Source organism: Bidens hawaiensis, unplaced genomic scaffold, assembly GCF_021521415.1.
Source record: "Bidens hawaiensis isolate Kalapana, Puna unplaced genomic scaffold, B.hawaiensis_p1.1 tig00000458_1, whole genome shotgun sequence".
NCBI classification, from domain to species: Eukaryota; Viridiplantae; Streptophyta; class Magnoliopsida; order Asterales; family Asteraceae; genus Bidens; species Bidens hawaiensis.
In genome coordinates this window covers 262,234-282,673 of record NW_027491030.1, presented here as the reverse complement: position 1 = coordinate 282,673, position 20,440 = coordinate 262,234, and the positions used below count along the sequence as shown (strand labels likewise).

The 20,440-nt window shown below is 40.3% G+C and overlaps 5 protein-coding genes and 1 non-coding gene across 6 annotated transcripts; 3 read left to right on the top strand and 3 right to left on the bottom strand.

Moving 5' to 3' along the window:
• Positions 1-1,510: 1,510 nt before the first annotated feature.
• LOC143625128 (uncharacterized) lies at positions 1,511-2,889 on the bottom strand. Its single transcript, XM_077095573.1, has 4 exons — positions 2,870-2,889; positions 2,367-2,394; positions 2,073-2,249; positions 1,511-1,675 (listed from the first exon to the last, which is right to left on the bottom strand). The coding sequence occupies exons 1-4, from the start codon at positions 2,887-2,889 to the stop codon at positions 1,511-1,513; spliced, it is 390 nt and encodes a 129-aa protein (XP_076951688.1).
• LOC143626119 (protein SRC2-like) lies at positions 2,877-3,603 on the top strand. Its single transcript, XM_077096286.1, has one exon. The coding sequence runs from the start codon at positions 2,931-2,933 to the stop codon at positions 3,552-3,554; it is 624 nt and encodes a 207-aa protein (XP_076952401.1). The 5' UTR covers positions 2,877-2,930; the 3' UTR covers positions 3,555-3,603.
• A 2,287-nt stretch (positions 3,604-5,890) lies between these two features.
• Positions 5,891-5,976, bottom strand: TRNAM-CAU (transfer RNA methionine (anticodon CAU)). The gene is given in 2 exon segments: positions 5,891-5,926; positions 5,939-5,976. It is a non-coding gene; the product is annotated as a tRNA-Met (tRNA).
• A 749-nt stretch (positions 5,977-6,725) lies between these two features.
• Positions 6,726-8,288, bottom strand: LOC143625117 (uncharacterized). The gene is made up of 4 exons (XM_077095564.1): positions 8,269-8,288; positions 7,766-7,808; positions 7,472-7,648; positions 6,726-6,890 (listed from the first exon to the last, which is right to left on the bottom strand). The coding sequence occupies exons 1-4, from the start codon at positions 8,286-8,288 to the stop codon at positions 6,726-6,728; spliced, it is 405 nt and encodes a 134-aa protein (XP_076951679.1).
• On the top strand, positions 8,276-9,002 carry LOC143626108 (protein SRC2-like). The gene has a single exon (XM_077096276.1). It carries the CDS (start codon positions 8,330-8,332, stop codon positions 8,951-8,953), a length of 624 nt encoding a protein of 207 aa, XP_076952391.1. The 5' UTR covers positions 8,276-8,329; the 3' UTR covers positions 8,954-9,002.
• Positions 9,003-19,272: 10,270 nt separating this feature from the next.
• On the top strand, positions 19,273-19,971 carry LOC143626098 (protein SRC2-like). The gene has a single exon (XM_077096266.1). It carries the CDS (start codon positions 19,327-19,329, stop codon positions 19,948-19,950), a length of 624 nt encoding a protein of 207 aa, XP_076952381.1. The 5' UTR covers positions 19,273-19,326; the 3' UTR covers positions 19,951-19,971.
• The last annotated feature ends 469 nt before the right edge of the window (positions 19,972-20,440 follow it).

Sequence of the window (20,440 nt, the reverse complement as noted above, 5' to 3'; positions counted from 1 at the left end):
ATCAAGATATAGAATTCAAATTTCAATTCCGTTCGACTTTGCAACCCAAACAAATCCTTAAATGTCAATGTATGTGATCATTATGCAGATTCAACATTTAGTTGATGACCTAAACAATGGTAACACGGGTTTCAAGTTTTCAAATATAGTATCAAGTTTTTAGAAACAAACATTAGTTTCTTTAAATGTTCACGAATGTCCCTATTTGAGCAGCAGTGAGCAGCCCTAATTTAAAAGTGTTCTTCCTTGGAGGATTGAAACAGATTTACTCGTATGTGGATGTGAAATATGTTGTTGTTGAGTATGAGATGGTGAGCACTTATACCATGATAAATAGTTTTGATGGTAAAAATCATTAGAATTGTCTATCTTTTAGATGCTAACATATATAATTAGTGGTTTGCAGTTAAAAAGTCGTTTCTAAACTTTTAAACAGTACAAAAACGAGACCAAAATTAACTTTTATTTCGGCAAATACTCTAAACATTTGTTCTTTACAGACTGGTCCAAAAAACAAATGTTTTCTTCTTTAGAAAAGTTGCTGCCTGCTGGTATCTAGTTACCATGGTAAAAAAATGCCAACAAAAATTACTTCTATAAATTAACCAAACGGCAGTATTTTTAGAAAGCATCAATTTAACCCCTCTTTATGAGAGGTGCATGATAAAAGCAATATGGGGTGAGAGAGGCTCGAACTCTCGACCTCAGGATAACTCAGAATGCTATGAGACCTACGCGCTAGCCAACTGCGCCAACACCCCTTGATGCTTTCAATCAACTGTTGTTTTTAAAGACAGTAATATCACATGTTCTTTAACGAAGATATAATAAACAAACAGGCATCTGTATAAAAATATTTTATTTGTTAGATAGTGTTAATTACTTGGTACCTGTAAAAAAATAGTTAGCAAGTTTTTTAACCATTACATACAATTGTTTCGTGGACCGTGGTATAAATTATAGTCAGGACTTTGCTGTTGTCAAAATCATGCATCGGATAAATATTACCCTCAAGAATAATAGGAATTCGAACAACTTAGAGATTCAACAGTGAATTAGTGATTAATTCCTAAACTAATACTTCACCAATTTGATGATGTTACAATAACTCAAAACGCAGCAATACATTGAGAAAAAAACACTTCTCTTGTTGGATTTGGCTAATTCAATTAGAGCTTTCTGCTCTTTAAGTTGTGGCTTAAGTATCATGCTCACTCCTAGTTGTTTATCTTGATAGAACATTGAACAATGGAAACACACTGTTTGCCAGAAACTATAAGTTTCAAACACTTTGGATTAATGATAACATAAACTATTAATAATAACAAATGCCACCCCTCTAATAAAGATCAATTTTTTGTTTTTCTAGTCCGTCATAATTAACTAACCATAACCGTATCAAGAATATACTGAAAGATAAAGAGAATAAAGCGATAACTTTCTTGATCTAATTTATTAAACTAAAACCTTAGTTTTTCTGATAATATAATGTAAGATACCAGAAATTTGATTATTTTTTGCGGATTTTGACATCTAGAGTCCAGTGGACCTTGCCTTCAGGTAAAGGAAGAGACGTAGGTAGTTTAAGTGGCACCTCAAATTCGCCTAAAGTAGACAAAGGAGATGGTAATTGCAAGTTTTCAGGCTCTATTTGCACACCGAGCTGTCTTGCCACCTGCCACATCAGCAAAACGATTTGGCATTACAGGTCAATAAAAACACATCAGCATTATGGAATCGCAGCGCATCACGTATAAGTGCGCTCCTGACGCGGACATTTTAACAACAAGCCAACAACCGATTTCTTATAACTGCATGAACATCTTGGTGTTCAGTGATTGATGGCTAAAAAACACTTGTAATAAGTGATATGTAAAATTACCTATGGCCGGTGGTTAAAATCAACTATTAGATGGATGACATAATGATCAAAATTTTCCTTTCAAACTTTTTAACATAGTTATTCTAATATAGCTTGAAAAATTGGATCAAAAGTCTCCTAACTTGTACTTTTTATGTCAGATTAAATCATATTAAGTAGACAAAAAACACAGCGGAGAGAAAAGGCGTACCTCAGATATAATTTCATCTTTGTCGACCGGTGAACGCAATTCAGTATCTATCTTTATATATAAATACGCAAATCTATCGACGTTCGGGAATGCAAGCAATTTAGGCATCAAATGGTTGCGAAAATGTCCTGAAACAACTTTGACAGTTTCACCATCTTTCCCCAGGTTTTCTATGTTCTGAATTAATACAACATCACATAACAAACATTTCATTTCATATTAAAATATGAAGAAGCCTAAATTTACACAAATATTAGGCAAAAATATGAAGTTCTTAGAAGATGATTTACTTACAGTTGTAAGTATAACATCCAATTTTTTGCTATGTTTATTAAATATTTAGAAACCAATACAAATTTTGTTTTTAAACTTACCTGATTTACGAATCAGGTCCTTTAAAATTTTTACTTTCAGCTGGTGTCTTTTACACGCTATGTTTATTTGATTTTTGTCCTTTAAGCTAACTATCATCCAATTCCTCCGTTAAGTTGATGCACATGAGTAACAACTTTAATAATAAATCGTACAAACATTGACGTTTAGAGTTTTGAAAACTTGAAAAATGACGAATTTCGCAACACACTTGAATGGTGGTACTGTTTTGTTCTTAAGGGGTGGTTTAAGAAAGGATGATGAAAGTTATAAAGATGGAGGACTAAAAATAAAATATGAATTATTTTAATTAAAACGAGTTTGTATTTGAAATTTGAATGTAGTTCAAATTAATTTTTAGATAATTCGTATTAGGATAGTTGCTTGCATGCAAAGCATTTATTTATTATAAATACGTGGTTTACTTATCTTTCTTTGTTAACATATTGTAATCTTGTGTTGTTTAGATATCCTGGTGTTAACAACATGGAGTACGGAAACTTAAACCTCACCCTCGTCTCGGCAACCGGAGTCAAGAAATCTAGATTCACCGGCAAGTCGAGTGTTTACGCGGTCGCTTTCATCTCGGACGCAACCGGCAAGCATCAGAAGCAACGAACCAATACGGACAAAACCGGTGATGCCGACCCAACGTGGAACTTACCCATGAAGTTCGTCATCGATGAAGAAGTCTCGGGTTTGACGCTGGTGGTTAGGATAAAGGTGGAGGGGATGTTCGGTGGGAAGGATTTAGGGGAGGTTCATGTTCCGGTTAAGGAGCTTCTCGAAGGTTTTAAGGGTAATGGGAAGACGGCTAAGACAGTTAGTTATCAAGTACTTAGAAGGCCGTCCGGTAAACTGAACGGGGTTTTAAGTTTCAAGTATAAGTATGAGAGTGGGGAGAAATTTACGACTCCTCTTGGGACGGAGGAGAAACCGGCTGGATTTGGTTACGAGAACCAACACCCGGGGTGCGTTTATTATCCACGACGGCCGAGGCCGGGTGTTCCACCTCGCAGATGCTCTAGCATGGGGTTTGGGTTTGGAACTTCTAGTATGGGGTTTGGCTTTGGAACTGGTTTGGTTAGAGGAGCACTTGTTAATCGGTGATTTGATGTCGGGCGGTTGCGGTTGTTGAGGTGTTTTGAGTTTGATTTTAGGATTTTGTGGATTACTTGCAATTGTTTTTGAATTAGTTGTTATGATGTTATTATCTCAATCTTCATCTGTTTGATATCTTGTTGTTTTTGAGTACTTAACAATTGTTTTTGAATTAATTAGTAGTCATGATGTTATTTTCTTGATCTTCATCTGTTTAATAAACCTCAATTTATTGTAATAGCGTTTAGTATGCCTATTATAGATTAAATGTTGATGATTTTAGTGTGTCATTATGCCATTTAAGCTAGTTGGAGTTTACTTAAATATCGAATGGTAACCAAGTAAACAATGGAAACAATTAGGAGGTCTGGGGTGCGAGTTTGTTCATGACTTCTGATTTTTGGTACCAAAGAACTCATGATTCAAGGGGCGGGATCCATGGTAGGTTCGGCAAACCGAAATTCAATTACCATGTTGAAAGCTGTAAAAAAATATTCTTTTGATCTAGTAGCTTTGCTAGTAACTCATGATCACAATATTAACTAATCCATGAGTAGCAACTATGATCATCGCAAATATGTTGTCGGTAGTAAATGTCATCAATAGTAACTTGTCTTAATTGTGGGTAGTTCTATAATAAAAAATAATAACGTATGCTACCAGCCGGAACTAGGCGGTTATCACTATTCACTAGCTATGCATTAACAGCAATAGGCCTCTCATCAGTAGTAACTAGTTGCTATCAAAGGAGAATGATTCATATACAAGTTAAAGAGAGATACTGAGCCTATTCTAAACTTTGTACATGTAAATCAAGTTTGGGATTTGTGACATGGCTTGGAGCTATGACGGAACCAACTTAAACCACAAGCACAAAACATGATTCATTGAATTTTTTCTACATGAACCATGGTCTTGAGTGTTGAAATCATATTCTCAGTCATGTTAACATGTTTCGAGTATCAATTTGATAAATAGAAGATAAATACTCAACCAATTATGCATGCATGTCAATATGGCATCGATCATACGAGTCTCAAGTTCTCAACACAACCAACAAGCAAGGTCAAGGAGAAGGAAACTACTTTATGGGAAATTTTTCGACGCCTTTCATTCTTTTTAAACATACACAAAGCATCATAAGAAGCGGCACCCATGTGTAGTATTACTCGAAAACGAGACGGTAACAAAACAGGATTAGTAAACAGTTTCATGGGGCTAAATCCCAGCATAACCTTTCCCCACTCAAATTATCAACTTCTACTAGTCTCATAATAACTTCTAAAAAAAGAGACCCGTTACTCATATGCATTAACTTAACGGGGGAATTGGATGACAGTTAGCTTAAAGGATGAAAATCAAATAAACATAGCATGTAAAGGACACCGCATGAAAGGAAATATTTTAAAGGACTTTATTTGTATATCATGTAATTTTAAAGAACAGAATATGCATTTCCGTCTATCCTATATTGTGGACTAATCTTTTTGTATGGGATGGGTTTAGGTATTCTCGAACCCATAACCCGGTTAGTAAACCTATTGGGTATTAAGTGTTTTTCAAGAAACACATAAAGAGATGGAATTCAAAATCCAATTGCATTGGGTTCCAATGAATTCTGCGAACAGAAGGCACAAATATTGTCAATGTATGTAATCGTTATTCAAATTTAACGTCTCACATCAAGATATAGAATTCAAATTTCAATTCCGTTCGACTTTGCAACCCAAACAAATCCTTAAATGTCAATGTATGTGATCATTATGCAGATTCAACATTTAGTTGATGACCTAAACAATGGTAACACGGGTTTCAAGTTTTCAAATATAGTATCAAGTTTTTAGAAACAAACATTAGTTTCTTTAAATGTTCACGAATGTCCCTATTTGAGCAGCAGTGAGCAGCCCTAATTTAAAAGTGTTCTTCCTTGGAGGATTGAAACAGATTTACTTGTATGTGGATGTGAAATATGTTGTTGTTGAGTATGAGATGGTGAGCACTTATACCATGATAAATAGTTTTGATGGTAAAAATCATTAGAATTGTCTATCTTTTAGATGCTAACATATATAATTAGTGGTTTGCAGTTAAAAAGTCGTTTCTAAACTTTTAAACAGTACAAAAACGAGACCAAAATTAACTTTTATTTCGGCAAATACTCTAAACATTTGTTCTTTACAGACTGGTCCAAAAAACAAATGTTTTCTTCTTTAGAAAAGTTGCTGCCTGCTGGTATCTAGTTACCATGGTAAAAAAATGCCAATAAAAATTACTTCTATAAGGCAGTATTTTTAGAAAGCATCAATTTAACCCCTCTTCATGAGAGGTGCATGATAAAAGCAATATGGGGTGAGAGAGGCTCGAACTCTCGACCTCAGGATAACTCAGAATGCTATGAGACCTACGCGCTAGCCAACTGCGCCACCACCCCTTGATGCTTTCAATCAACTGTTGTTTTTAAAGAGAGTAATATCACATGTTCTTTAACGAAGATATAATAAACAAACAGGCATCTGTATAAAAATATTTTATTTGTTAGATAGTGTTAATTACTTGGTACCTGTAAAAAAATAGTTAGCAAGTTTTTTAACCATTACATACAATTGTTTCGTGGACCGTGGTATAAATTATAGTCAGGACTTTGCTGTTGTCAAAATCATGCATCGGATAAATATTACCCTCAAGAATAATAGGAATTCGAACAACTTAGAGATTCAACGGTGAATTAGTGATTAATTCCTAAACTAATACTTCACCAATTTGATGATGTTACAATAACTCAAAACGCAGCAATACATTGAGAAAGAAACACTTCTCTTGTTGGATTTGGCTAATTCAATTAGAGCTTTCTGCTCTTTAAGTTGTGGCTTAAGTATCATGCTCACTCCTAGTTGTTTATCTTGATAGAACATTGAACAATGGAAACACACTGTTTGCCAGAAACTATAAGTTTCAAACACTTTGGATTAATGATAACATAAACTATTAACAATAACAAATGCAACCCCTCTAATAAAGATCAATTTTTTGTTTTTCTAGTCCGTCATAATTAACTAACCATAACCATATCAAGAATATACTGAAAGATAAAGAGAATAAAGCGATAACTTTCTTGATCTAATTTATTAAACTAAAACCTTAGTTTTTCTGATAATATAATGTAAGATACCAGAAATTTGATTAATTTTTGCGGATTTTGACATCTAGAGTCCAGTGGACCTTGCCTTCCGGTAAAGGAAGAGACGTAGGTAGTTTAAGTGGCACCTCAAATTCGCCTAAAGTAGACAAAGGAGATGGTAATTGCAAGTTTTCAGGCTCTATTTGCACACCGAGCTGTCTTGCCACCTGCCACATCAGCAAAACGATTTGGCATTACAGGTCAATAAAAACACATCAAGAGCTGATTTATTACAAGGACATGAAGAATTCTTAAAAGTTGTATTCTCTCTAACCTGAAAACGGGATTGTATTTATTTGATACATCCTACATTGTTTTGATTAAAAGAACTTATATTGTTTTTTGAACTAACATGGTTTTTCTAATTACATTTAACACAATGACTTAGAGCGCATCATCCTCGCATTATGGAATCGCAGCGCATCACGTATAAGTGCGCTCCTGACGCGGACATTTTAACAACAAGCCAACAACCGATTTCTTATAACTGCATGAACATCTTGGTGTTCAGTGATTGATGGCTAAAAAACACTTGTAATAAGTGATATGTAAAATTACCTATGGCCGGTGGTTAAAATCAACTATTAGATGGATGACATAATGATCAAAATTTTCCTTTCAAACTTTTTAACATAGTTATTCTAATATAGCTTGAAAAATTGGATCAAAAGTCTCCTAACTTGTACTTTTTATGTCAGATTAAATCATATTAAGTAGACAAAAAACACAGCGGAGAGAAAAGGCGTACCTCAGATATAATTTCATCTTTGTCGACCGGTGAACGCAATTCAGTATCTATCTTTATATATAAATACGCAAATCTATCGACGTTCGGGAATGCAAGCAATTTAGGCATCAAATGGTTGCGAAAATGTCCTGAAACAACTTTGACAGTTTCACCAGCTTTCCCCAGGTTTTCTATGTTCTGAATTAATACAACATCACATAACAAACATTTCATTTCATATTAAAATATGAAGAAGCCTAAATTTACACAAATATTAGGCAAAAATATGAAGTTCTTAGAAGATGATTTACTTACAGTTGTAAGTATAACATCCAATTTTTTGCTATGTTTATTAAATCTTTAGAAACCAATACAAATTTTGTTTTTAAACTTACCTGATTTACGAATCAGGTCCTTTAAAATGTTTACTTTCAACTGGTGTCTTTTACACGCTATGTTTTTTTGATTTTTGTCCTTTAAGCTAACTATCATCCAATTCCTTCGTTAAGTTGATGCACATGAGTAACAACTTTAATAATAAATCGTACAAACATCGACGTTTAGAGTTTTGAAAACTTGAAAAATGACGGATTTCGCAACACACTTGAATGGTGGTACTGTTTTGTTCTTAAGGGGTGGTTTAAGAAAGGATGATGAAAGTTATAAAGATGGAGGACTAAAAATAAAATATGAATTATTTTAATTAAAACGAGTTTGTATTTGAAATTTGAATGTAGTTCAAATTAATTTTTAGATAATTCGTATTAGGATAGTTGCTTGCATGCAAAGCATTTATTTATTATAAATACGTGGTTTACTTATCTTTCTTTGTTAACATATTGTAATCTTGTGTTGTTTAGATATCCTGGTGTTAACAACATGGAGTACGGAAACTTAAACCTCACCCTCGTCTCGGCAACCGGAGTCAAGAAATCTAGATTCACCGGCAAGTCGAGTGTTTACGCGGTCGCTTTCATCTCGGACGCAACCGGCAAGCATCAGAAGCAACGAACCAATACGGACAAAACCGGTGATGCCGACCCAACGTGGAACTTACCCATGAAGTTCGTCATCGATGAAGAAGTCTCGGGTTTGACGCTGGTGGTTAGGATAAAGGTGGAGGGGATGTTCGGTGGGAAGGATTTAGGGGAGGTTCATGTTCCGGTTAAGGAGCTTCTCGAAGGTTTTAAGGGTAATGGGAAGACGGCTAAGACAGTTAGTTATCAAGTACTTAGAAGGCCGTCCGGTAAACTGAACGGGGTTTTAAGTTTCAAGTATAAGTATGAGAGTGGGGAGAAATTTACGACTCCTCTTGGGACGGAGGAGAAACCGGCTGGATTTGGTTACGAGAACCAACACCCGGGGTGCGTTTATTATCCACGACGGCCGAGGCCGGGTGTTCCACCTCGCAGATGCTCTAGCATGGGGTTTGGGTTTGGAACTTCTAGTATGGGGTTTGGCTTTGGAACTGGTTTGGTTAGAGGAGCACTTGTTAATCGGTGATTTGATGTCGGGCGGTTGCGGTTGTTGAGGTGTTTTGAGTTTGATTTTAGGATTTTGTGGATTACTTGCAATTGTTTTTGAATTAGTTGTTATGATGTTATTATCTCAATCTTCATCTGTTTGATATCTTGTTGTTTTTGAGTACTTAACAATTGTTTTTGAATTAATTAGTAGTCATGATGTTATTTTCTTGATCTTCATCTGTTTAATAAACCTCAATTTATTGTAATAGCGTTTAGTATGCCTATTATAGATTAAATGTTGATGATTTTAGTGTGTCATTATGCCATTTAAGCTAGTTGGAGTTTACTTAAATATCGAATGGTAACCAAGTAAACAATGGAAACAATTAGGAGGTCTGGGGTGCGAGTTTGTTCATGACTTCTGATTTTTGGTACCAAAGAACTCATGATTCAAGGGGCGGGATCCATGGTAGGTTCGGCAAACCGAAATTCAATTACCATGTTGAAAGCTGTAAAAAAATATTCTTTTGATCTAGTAGCTTTGCTAGTAACTCATGATCACAATATTAACTAATCCATGAGTAGCAACTATGATCATCGCAAATATGTTGTCGGTAGTAAATGTCATCAATAGTAACTTGTCTTAATTGTGGGTAGTTCTATAATAAAAAATAATAACGTATGCTACCAGCCGGAACTAGGCGGTTATCACTATTCACTAGCTATGCATTAACAGCAATAGGCCTCTCATCAGTAGTAACTAGTTGCTATCAAAGGAGAATGATTCATATACAAGTTAAAGAGAGATACTGAGCCTATTCTAAACTTTGTACATGTAAATCAAGTTTGGAATTTGTGACATGGCTTGGAGCTATGACGGAACCAACTTAAACCACAAGCACAAAACATGATTCATTGAATTTTTTCTACATGAACCATGGTCTTGAGTGTTGAAATCATATTCTCAATCATGTTAACATGTTTCGAGTATCAATTTGATAAATAGAAGATAAATACTCAACCAATTATGCATGCATGTCAATATGGCATCGATCATACGAGTCTCAAGTTCTCAACACAACCAACAAGCAAAGTCAAGGAGAAGGAAACTACTTTATGGGAAATTTTTCGACGCCTTTCATTCTTTTTAAACATACACAAAGCATCATAAGAAGCGGCAACCATGTGTAGTATTACTCGAAAACGAGACGGTAACAAAACAGGATAAGTAAACAGTTTCATGGGGCTAAATCCCAGCATAACCTTTCCCCACTCAAATTATCAACTTCTACTAGTCTCATAATAACTTCTAAAAAAAGAGACCCGTTACTCATATGCATTAACTTAACGGGGGAATTGGATGACAGTTAGCTTAAAGGATAAAAATCAAATAAACATAGCATGTAAAGGACACCGCATGAAAGGAAATATTTTAAAGGACCTTATTTGTATATCATGTAATTTTAAAGAACAGAATATGCATTTCCGTCTATCCTATATTGTGGACTAATCTTTTTGTATGGGATGGGTTTAGGTATTCTCGAACCCATAACCCGGTTAGTAAACCTATTGGGTATTAAGTGTTTTTCAAGAAACACATAAAGAGATGGAATTCAAAATCCAATTGCATTGGGTTCCAATGAATTCTGCGAACAGAAGGCACAAATATTGTCAATGTATGTAATCGTTATTCAAATTTAACGTCTCACATCAAGATATAGAATTCAAATTTCAATTCCGTTCGACTTTGCAACCCAAACAAATCCTTAAATGTCAATGTATGTGATCATTATGCAGATTCAACATTTAGTTGATGACCTAAACAATGGTAACACGGGTTTCAAGTTTTCAAATATAGTATCAAGTTTTTAGAAACAAACATTAGTTTCTTTATATGATCACGAATGTCCCTATTTGAGCAGCAGTGAGCAGCCCTAATTTAAAAGTGTTCTTCCTTGGAGGATTGAAACAGATTTACTTGTATGTGGATGTGAAATATGTTGTTGAGTATGAGATGGTGAGCACTTATACCATGATAAATAGTTTTGATGGTAAAAATCATTAGAATTGTCTATCTTTTAGATGCTAACATAACATTAACAGTGGCGGATCCAGGAATTTTTTTTAGGTGGTTTCCTCTTAATTTATAAGGTGGTTCCTACGCGTCTTCTATATATCCGTACACTATTATTTCGAAACTCGGGTGGTTCCGGGGAACCACCCGTTTGTATGCTGGATCCGCCAATGCTAACATATATAATTAGTGGTTTGCAGTTAAAAAGTCTCCTAACTTGTACTTTTTATGTCAGATTAAATCATATTAAGTAGACAAAAAACACAGCTGAAGAGGTAGGTCCCAGCAGAGCCCAGTTGGACCCGCAAGACTTAACTAAAGGGACGTCTGCGCATAGACCAACTGGATCCGCAGGATCCACCATGCTCAGAAACGTGACGTCCTTACGCGCAGTACGCAAGCTGTTCCCGCAGGAAAAGCCTCCCAATGGCGTACTCTGCCTGTTCCCGCAGCTGCGGATACAAGCCATCAGGGAAGGCTACCTGCGCAGCAAAGCTACACGCACAAGGCACTTAGCTCTCATAATAATTCAGTAATGTCACCTGAAGGAATGAGCAAAGCCGGGAACTCTCCCGCACAAAGCCGGGAGAACTCCCGCCCAAATGAGCCAGTCCGTACGATACTGTAGGATCTTTTGTACTGTACCTGACGAGGTATGGACAAAAGATCTGACCAAAGATACGACAGCTCACTGACAACAGTATGACTAGCAGCACGCTCTTGTACTGTTTGTCACTATTAGCCGCTGCCTACTCACCAACCTGTCGGAGGACGTGCATAGCCTGCAGTTGGTGGAACAGGAATAGTACACAGCCGGCCTGGTCACTATCAGCCGCTGCCTACCCACCAACTACCAGCATGGCATGTGCGTAGCCCACAGTTGGCAGAACAGGAACACTATTCAGCCGGCTGTACCTTCTTGGAAACCTACCTTCGGCTATAAATACTCCAACACCTTGGAATAGTATGATCATCTGATATCTTATCTTATCTTATATCTTATACCTGATATCTGCTCTAGTCATTCTCTTAATATACACTTATATTCAAGAGCAATCTAGTCTGATTCTCACGCCGGAGGGTGGTCACAAGGAGGTACCCCCCCTTCTCAGTGACGAGCTCACTGTGTCTGTTTTGCAGGTTATCAGAAGAACCATCTTTGCCGGGTCTAACCCCTCGTGGGAAACATCTATTTAACCCCCAGATTATCCGTAATCTGCCCGGGGTCACTTAGTGTTTCTTCATTGGCGCCATCCGTGCATAAAAGCTAGAACTTAATTTCTTTTCAGTTTTTTCAAACTTCTGGAAAGATGGTTAAAGGTACTCCGGTCCTAAAACCAATGAGTGACCAAGAAGCCCCTGTAACCACAACCCCAGCTACTGGGGGGAATACCGGCGACTATACAGTTTTTACGAACACTACCCCAGTTACCCGAGCTGGGGCAAGTGCAGTAAATAATCTTTCACTGGGTTTCACCGATACCCAGTTAGAGAGACAACGAACGAGGCTCCCCGCAAAACACTCGATGAAGTTAAAGCGTGGGCGGAAGCACGTCAAAAAGAATTCCAAGCTGAGTTGGATGAACGCTTACGTTCACTCCAACAGCCTGAGGAATTCGGAGAGTACTTGACGATGATTCGGAGGAATCCGATAGTGACGCAAACCCTCGTCATAGGGCGAAAGGGAAGCGTAAGGAAACACACCCCAACAGAAGGCATTTTGGAGAAACCTTCAAACTAAAAAATGCGGGGGGAAACCCACGTGACTTCTCCAAAACATTTACACCAACTGCTGCAAAGGCGGGAACGTCCAAATTTGCAAGGGACATTGCGGAAGCAATCGCCCCGAAAAGTGCCAAACAGATGTCCAACATCGGCACTTACGACGGTATATCTGATCCAGACGATCATTTGAACAGGTTCATAGCGGGGGCAACCGTCAGTAGTTGGACGGAACCTACGTGGTGTTACATGTTCCAAATGACGCTTGTTGGGGCACCTAGAGCGTGGTTCGATCGTCTACCGGTCCACCACATCTACGATTGGGCAGACTTCCAGCAGAAGTTTAGCCAACACTTCAGCCAACAAAGAAAGTATACCGAAGAGCAATGGACAATCCTCAATTGCATTCGAGAAGAAGATGAATCTTTGCCAGACTTCATCACTCGCTTCAACTCAAAGAAGCTAAGTCTGGGTAATATTAGCGAAGATCTTGTTCGCGCTGCTTTCATCCAGGGCGCGAACGACCCAGAGCTCATCCGCACCTTAACGGGTAAAGATGGCATGCCATCCACATGGGATGCCATCATGACAGCAGCTAAACACTTTGCGGAAACGGAGAAGCAATTGGGTAGAGATCTTCCCCAGAGCACAAACCTCTACACCCAGAAAACAAGAGAAGACAACGTCCTTACCGCCCGACTAAACAAAAAGCGAAAGCTAGGCATTTGGCAGTCAAGGGTAAACTTTGACACCTCATCCGGCTTGCAACATCGGTTAGGCGGAAGGGATAACGTACACTCGAACCAGAACAGATGGACGCCACTCACTAAAAGCGTCACCGAGATATTCGCCACTGAGAAGCTCCCATGGCCAAAGGCTCCAATAATCCGACATCGTCACAATGCTGATCGGAGTAAATACTGTGACTTTCACAGGACAAAAGGCCACAACACTGAAGAATGCACAGACGTGAAGGACATCGTCGAAGCATTTGTCAGAGATGGGACGCTCGCGCACCTCGTGGCGTAACGAACGCTGAGCAGGCTGATGTGTGTAGAACCCCAGTTGGGGAAAACACGAATAAAATTGCAGCTTCAATGTTGGAGACTACATACTGCGTAAACAACGAGATCCCGAACCAGGTGCATATCGGCTCGATGGCACTCCCATCCCAACAACATGTAAGGGAGCTCAAGTACACAGTTTGTATGTAGATCAATTCCAAACTTGTAAAGAAAAGGCCCAGAGCCACTTCTAATGGAAATGATTCTCCTTAAAACATTGATGCTGATAATCTTACATTTATACTTATGAACTTTCCACACTAATATGCCGGTCTTCACCCCATAAGTGGGGAAGTCGTTGCTTGTGGAAGGCGGCAAAACCCGCATAAACACAAAAAACGGCAAACCTTCACGCAGGTCAGTCATAGGTGAAGTTTGGTCATCCCACTAAATGAAAGTGCCGGTCCTAACCGCACAAATCATGATAGAGGAAACCAAACTAACCTATTGACAACCGCGCGTCGAACGGTTAATTTATTCAAAACGCCGATGCCGGTTTTCACCGCATAAATAAGTGTAAAGTCGTTGCTTGTGGAAGGCGGCAAAACCCGCATAAACACAAAACGGCAAACCTTCACGCAGGTCAGTCATAGGTAAAGTTTGGTGATCCCACTAAATGAAAGTGCCGGTCCTAACCGCACAAATCATGATAGAAGAAACCGAACTAACCTATTGACAACCACGCGTCGAACGGTTAACCTATTCAAAACACTTAGAAAATTTTAAAGGAAAAGATGAGGAAAACTTCCACGCAGGTCAGATATAGGTAAAGCTTAGCCATCCTACTAAGTGCAAGTGACGGTCTTATCCGCACAATCACGAAAGAGGACGCAAAACTTTAACTTATTATCTGCCACGTTGAAAAGTTAACTTATCTAAATACTAAAGAAATTGCTAAGTTAAATCAAAATATGCGTAAAATAAACAAGGCAAGGAATTGGCAAATAATCTTTATTCCATCGAAATTCAAATATTACAGATTGCTGGGTACATACCCTCATACAAAAGAAGCTATACAAAAATAAAAATCTACTCTAATGGTGGAAAGGGATCTTCAGGATCAAGCTTCAGGACCACTTCCACTTGGACCCGCACCATCAGTAGAGCGTGGCGGTTCAAGGAAAGCTTTAAGGATAGCTAGCCCATCATCAGCAACAGCAACTTCGTTCACCTTCTCCACCACCGGATGCGGGAAGGCGGCATACTGATTCACTGCTTGGTCATATACAGCTTCAGTATCAACGTCATATAAAGGGAAGTTGGAAGGAGGGATGCCTTTCTCAACGAACCCTAGACCAAGCAGGAAGCCGGCCTTTTCCCCATCCTCATGAGAAGCGTTGAGGGCTGCGCTCATGGCATCGTCGTATGATGTGTCCGTGAAGACTCGATGCACAACCTACAAGAAAAAATACAAGTATCAAAACTTTTTCTATTTACAAAGAAAAGCGTAAAGATATTATGAAATTACGCATACCTAAGACAACGCTTCTCGAAGAAGCCATTCCTTGGCAACCAGAGCCTCCTGGAGGGCGGCTTGAGCTTGGTTACGGGCGCGTTCGGCTTTACTTTTATTAAGGTTGGCAAGCAACACTTCCTTTGCAGCAGCCTCTTCAACGCCTTTTAGCTTCCGCTCAGTGTGGTCAAGCACGCCCCTCTGGTCCAAGATCTCTTGGAGCTTCTTGGCGTCTTCCATAGCCAAGGCATCATGAGCCTGCTGGAGCCTCTCTAGCTTGGCTTTAAGCTCCTCGTTCTCAATGCGTAGAGGCTCAGCAACAGCTTCAGCCTTGGTGGCCCTCTCAGTTGCGTTCCGTGCTGTTTCCTTAGCCAGCCGAAGCTGTTCGTTAACAGCTTGGGCAGCCTTTGAACGGGCCTCGAGACGGGCCTAAACTTCAACTTCAAGGGCCTTGAAGGCCTTCTCCTTTTCCGCAGCCACTGCGGTAAGCCTCTTGTTCTCCCCCCGGACAGCCCGCGCCTGAGCTACTTCTTGGATACGAGCTGCTTTTAACTTGTCGTTTTCACGACAAAGCAGCTCGACGCGCGGCTGCATCCGGGCCAGGTGAATCCGAAGCTCATTGGTTAGCTTACCCTCCTGGTAGCTAGCCATTGCTTCCCCCAACGCACCACTGGGAGCTGCGTGACGAGCCCACTCCACGCACTCCACAGGCGTGCGAAGGGTTGTTCCTCGGCGGATGTTCCATCGTGGAACATACACTTCATTGGAATCCGACACTGCAAAAGCAAAAAGCAGTTAGGAAAAGACGATAAAAAATATATATATATATAAAATAAAGGCTAAAATAACCCTACGCACCTGTAGGGTCGACGACAGGCCTGTAGCCGCCAAACCCATCACCTGAACCTAACGGATATCCATCCAAAAGGTCAGGCAGATGGGAAGGAGGCAGAGGCTGGCGAGAAGCCCCAAACATACCTGAAGGATCGGCCGTAGTTGCCGACGATGGAGGAGGCATGGTGGAGGCCGCCGCGGTAGAAACCAACGGAGGTGAACTCACCGGGGGTGAACTCACAACCGTGGTTGCCGCTGCGGAAGAGCCCGCAGAAATAGTCACCGCCGGCTCATTGAAAGAATCAGTAAATATGGCACTGACAGCCGGCGGCGATGTCATCACAGTTGGAACAGTTGGCTCAACCGGGTGAGCAACTGAACCAACTGAAGCAGGCGCAGACGCCTGGGTCATCGCCTCAGGTAGGTTGACCAAACCTACCGTCATGGGTCCGGAGGCGCTCCTCCCCGCTCCACCCTGGAATGCGGTAGCATCCACGCCTGTACAAAGAAGATATAAGTATAATGGCGGAAAGATATGAAGTTAAAAGTAAAGGAAGTTTGTACTTACGGGTTTTCTTGAGCCTAAAAGTGCGAACAGGCGGGGACGAACCCGATGGAGCCGGCCTCTTCACGCCGCTCACCGTCGTCGTCTTGGGCTGCTCGGAGGTGACAGTCGTCTCAGCCTCCAGAGCAGTGGTCTTATCACCACCAGGGTTCCCCGCCACCTCCTCGCTTTCGGTCTCTGAATCAGACCGATGCACCGGATCGGCAGTGGAGGCAACATTCGCCTTCCCTTTCCCGCCGGCAGCCTTCTTTTTCCGCACCAACGGAGGACCATCTGCGGATTCCTCATCAGAAGATGACAATATTAGAGGAATTCCAGCAGAGGTTTCAGCATTGAGAGGTCGAGGGTTGAATAACTCCTTACCTGACCGCGTGGCGCTCAGAATAGGGTGGCCTGGCGGGTAGACCTCCACAAACCGATCCCTCGTTTGCTCCAAGATGGGCAACTCGTTCTCATCGAGAGCACGAGTACCCATCCGGGTGGGACCATCACTCTCCCGCGGCTGCAGGAGAGACCGCAAGTCGTTTCCCTCTGAAATAAAAAGAAGAAACAGTTAGAAGAAAAACCTATATCAACAAAGAAGACAGAGCATACCGTAAGGGACAGAGTTCAAACCGTATTCGAGGACGATAGGAATCTGGGACGCCTCCTTCCACACCCGGCTCATCCCAAGCATCACCATCCCAGACTCCGCAAAGCGGTACACCGGAGTCTGGATCCGGGAGATCTTGGCGAACCACTCCGCCTCCTGGTGGTTAAGGGCGTGAAGGGCGGGGAGTGCTCTCCCATTCTTATACGTCATCGCAAGGGGGACGACGCGAGCGGAGATAAAGAAAAACTCCCGCTTCCACGACCGAAGACTGCGCTCGGTAGCGCAGATCTTCAACCCCTTGATCCGATTGACCAAGGTGTACCACCCCTGGATACACTTCCACGAGTAGAAGGTCATCAACCGATCTACGTGGGGCTCCACGCCCAGAATGAGGCACACCCACTCAAAGTGGCGGATCTTGGCGATCGCCATCGGGTGTACCTCCGTCAAATGCACACCGTGCCTCTCCAAGACACGATATACAAACTTCGTCAATGGGAACCTGAGATTCCCATAAACGAAGAATGCAGCAGACACCCCTATTTTGCCCTTGGGGGCATCGTACACCGTCTGGTGTGACCCCGGAAACTCAGGCTCGAACGACTCGAGCATGAACTTCCGGACGATGTACTGAAAAAGCTCGGCCGGAAGAGCACACTGGCACTCGCCAGCAGTGCTCTTGTCGTCCTTTTCGGACGTCGACGTCGGGTTCTCGACGAACAACTCCGACTCCTCGGCAGTGGCCTCAAAATCACGGGTATAAGACATGTTTCGGATGTACAGAAAAACGATTTCAGAAGAATGCTCGACGGAATAGTGAGTATTCGCCGGAAATCGTTTAGAATATGAAGAGAGAAGTGAAAGTGTGGATTACAAAGGACCCTCTCCCCCTTTATATACTCATCGTAATTAATGCGATGAATTTAATGCGGAAGAGAGAGAAATCGCAGGTGCAATGAAACTATGACACGTGGCAAAGAGCAGGCTGGCAACAGCTGTTGAAAGGACGCGTGCCATTAATTTCGCGGCCACGCGCCCGAAAAATAGCGCCCACGCGCCTGAAAAAGCGTCTGGAATGACCATATACTGTCACGTCGCCATAACTTCCTGCACGTCCCGAAACTGTCAGAAGAAACCATCTTTGCCGGGTCTAACCCCTCGTGGGAAACATCTATTTAACCCCCAGATTATCCGTAATTTGCCAGGGGTCACTTAGTGTTTCTTCAACAGCGGAGAGAAAAGGCATACCTCAGATATAATTTCATCTTTGTCGACCGGTGAACGCAATTCAGTATCTATCTTTATATATAAATACGCAAATCTATCGACGTTCGGGAATGCAAGCAATTTAGGCATCAAATGGTTGCGAAAATGTCCTGAAACAACTTTGACAGTTTCACCAGCTTTCCCCAGGTTTTCTATGTTCTGAATTAATACAACATCACGTAACAAACATTTCATTTCATATTAAAATATGAAGAAGCCTAAATTTACACAAATATTAGGCAAAAATATGAAGTTCTTAGAAGATGATTTACTTACAGTTGTAAGTATAACATCCAATTTTTTGCTATGTTTATTAAATCTTTAGAAACCAATACAAATTTTGTTTTTAAACTTACCTGATTTACGAATCAGGTCCTTTAAAATGTTTACTTTCAACTGGTGTCTTTTACACGCTATGTTTTTTTGATTTTTGTCCTTTAAGCTAACTATCATCCAATTCCTTCGTTAAGTTGATGCACATGAGTAACAACTTTAATAATAAATCGTACAAACATCGACGTTTAGAGTTTTGAAAACTTGAAAAATGACGGATTTCGCAACACACTTGAATGGTGGTACTGTTTTGTTCTTAAGGGGTGGTTTAAGAAAGGATGATGAAAGTTATAAAGATGGAGGACTAAAAATAAAATATGAATTATTTTAATTAAAACGAGTTTGTATTTGAAATTTGAATGTAGTTCAAATTAATTTTTAGATAATTCGTATTAGGATAGTTGCTTGCATGCAAAGCATTTATTTATTATAAATACGTGGTTTACTTATCTTTCTTTGTTAACATATTGTAATCTTGTGTTGTTTAGATATCCTGGTGTTAACAACATGGAGTACGGAAACTTAAACCTCACCCTCGTCTCGGCAACCGGAGTCAAGAAATCTAGATTCACCGGCAAGTCGAGTGTTTACGCGGTCGCTTTCATCTCGGACGCAACCGGCAAGCATCAGAAGCAACGAACCAATACGGACAAAACCGGTGATGCCGACCCAACGTGGAACTTACCCATGAAGTTCGTCATCGATGAAGAAGTCTCGGGTTTGACGCTGGTGGTTAGGATAAAGGTGGAGGGGATGTTCGGTGGGAAGGATTTAGGGGAGGTTCATGTTCCGGTTAAGGAGCTTCTCGAAGGTTTTAAGGGTAATGGGAAGACGGCTAAGACAGTTAGTTATCAAGTACTTAGAAGGCCGTCCGGTAAACTGAACGGGGTTTTAAGTTTCAAGTATAAGTATGAGAGTGGGGAGAAATTTACGACTCCTCTTGGGACGGAGGAGAAACCGGCTGGATTTGGTTACGAGAACCAACACCCGGGGTGCGTTTATTATCCACGACGGCCGAGGCCGGGTGTTCCACCTCGCAGATGCTCTAGCATGGGGTTTGGGTTTGGAACTTCTAGTATGGGGTTTGGCTTTGGAACTGGTTTGGTTAGAGGAGCACTTGTTAATCGGTGATTTGATGTCGGGCGGTTGCGGTTGTTGAGGTTTTTTGAGTTTGATTTTAGGATTTTGTGGATTACTTGCAATTGTTTTTGAATTAGTTGTTATGATGTTATTATCTCAATCTTCATCTGTTTGATATCTTGTTGTTTTTGAGTACTTAACAATTGTTTTTGAATTAATTAGTAGTCATGATGTTATTTTCTTGATCTTCATCTGTTTAATAAACCTCAATTTATTGTAATAGCGTTTAGTATGCCTATTATAGATTAAATGTTGATGATTTTAGTGTGTCATTATGCCATTTAAGCTAGTTGGAGTTTACTTAAATATCGAATGGTAACCAAGTAAACAATGGAAACAATTAGGAGGTCTGGGGTGCGAGTTTGTTCATGACTTCTGATTTTTGGTACCAAAGAACTCATGATTCAAGGGGCGGGATCCATGGTAGGTTCGGCAAACCGAAATTCAATTACCATGTTGAAAGCTGTAAAAAAATATTCTT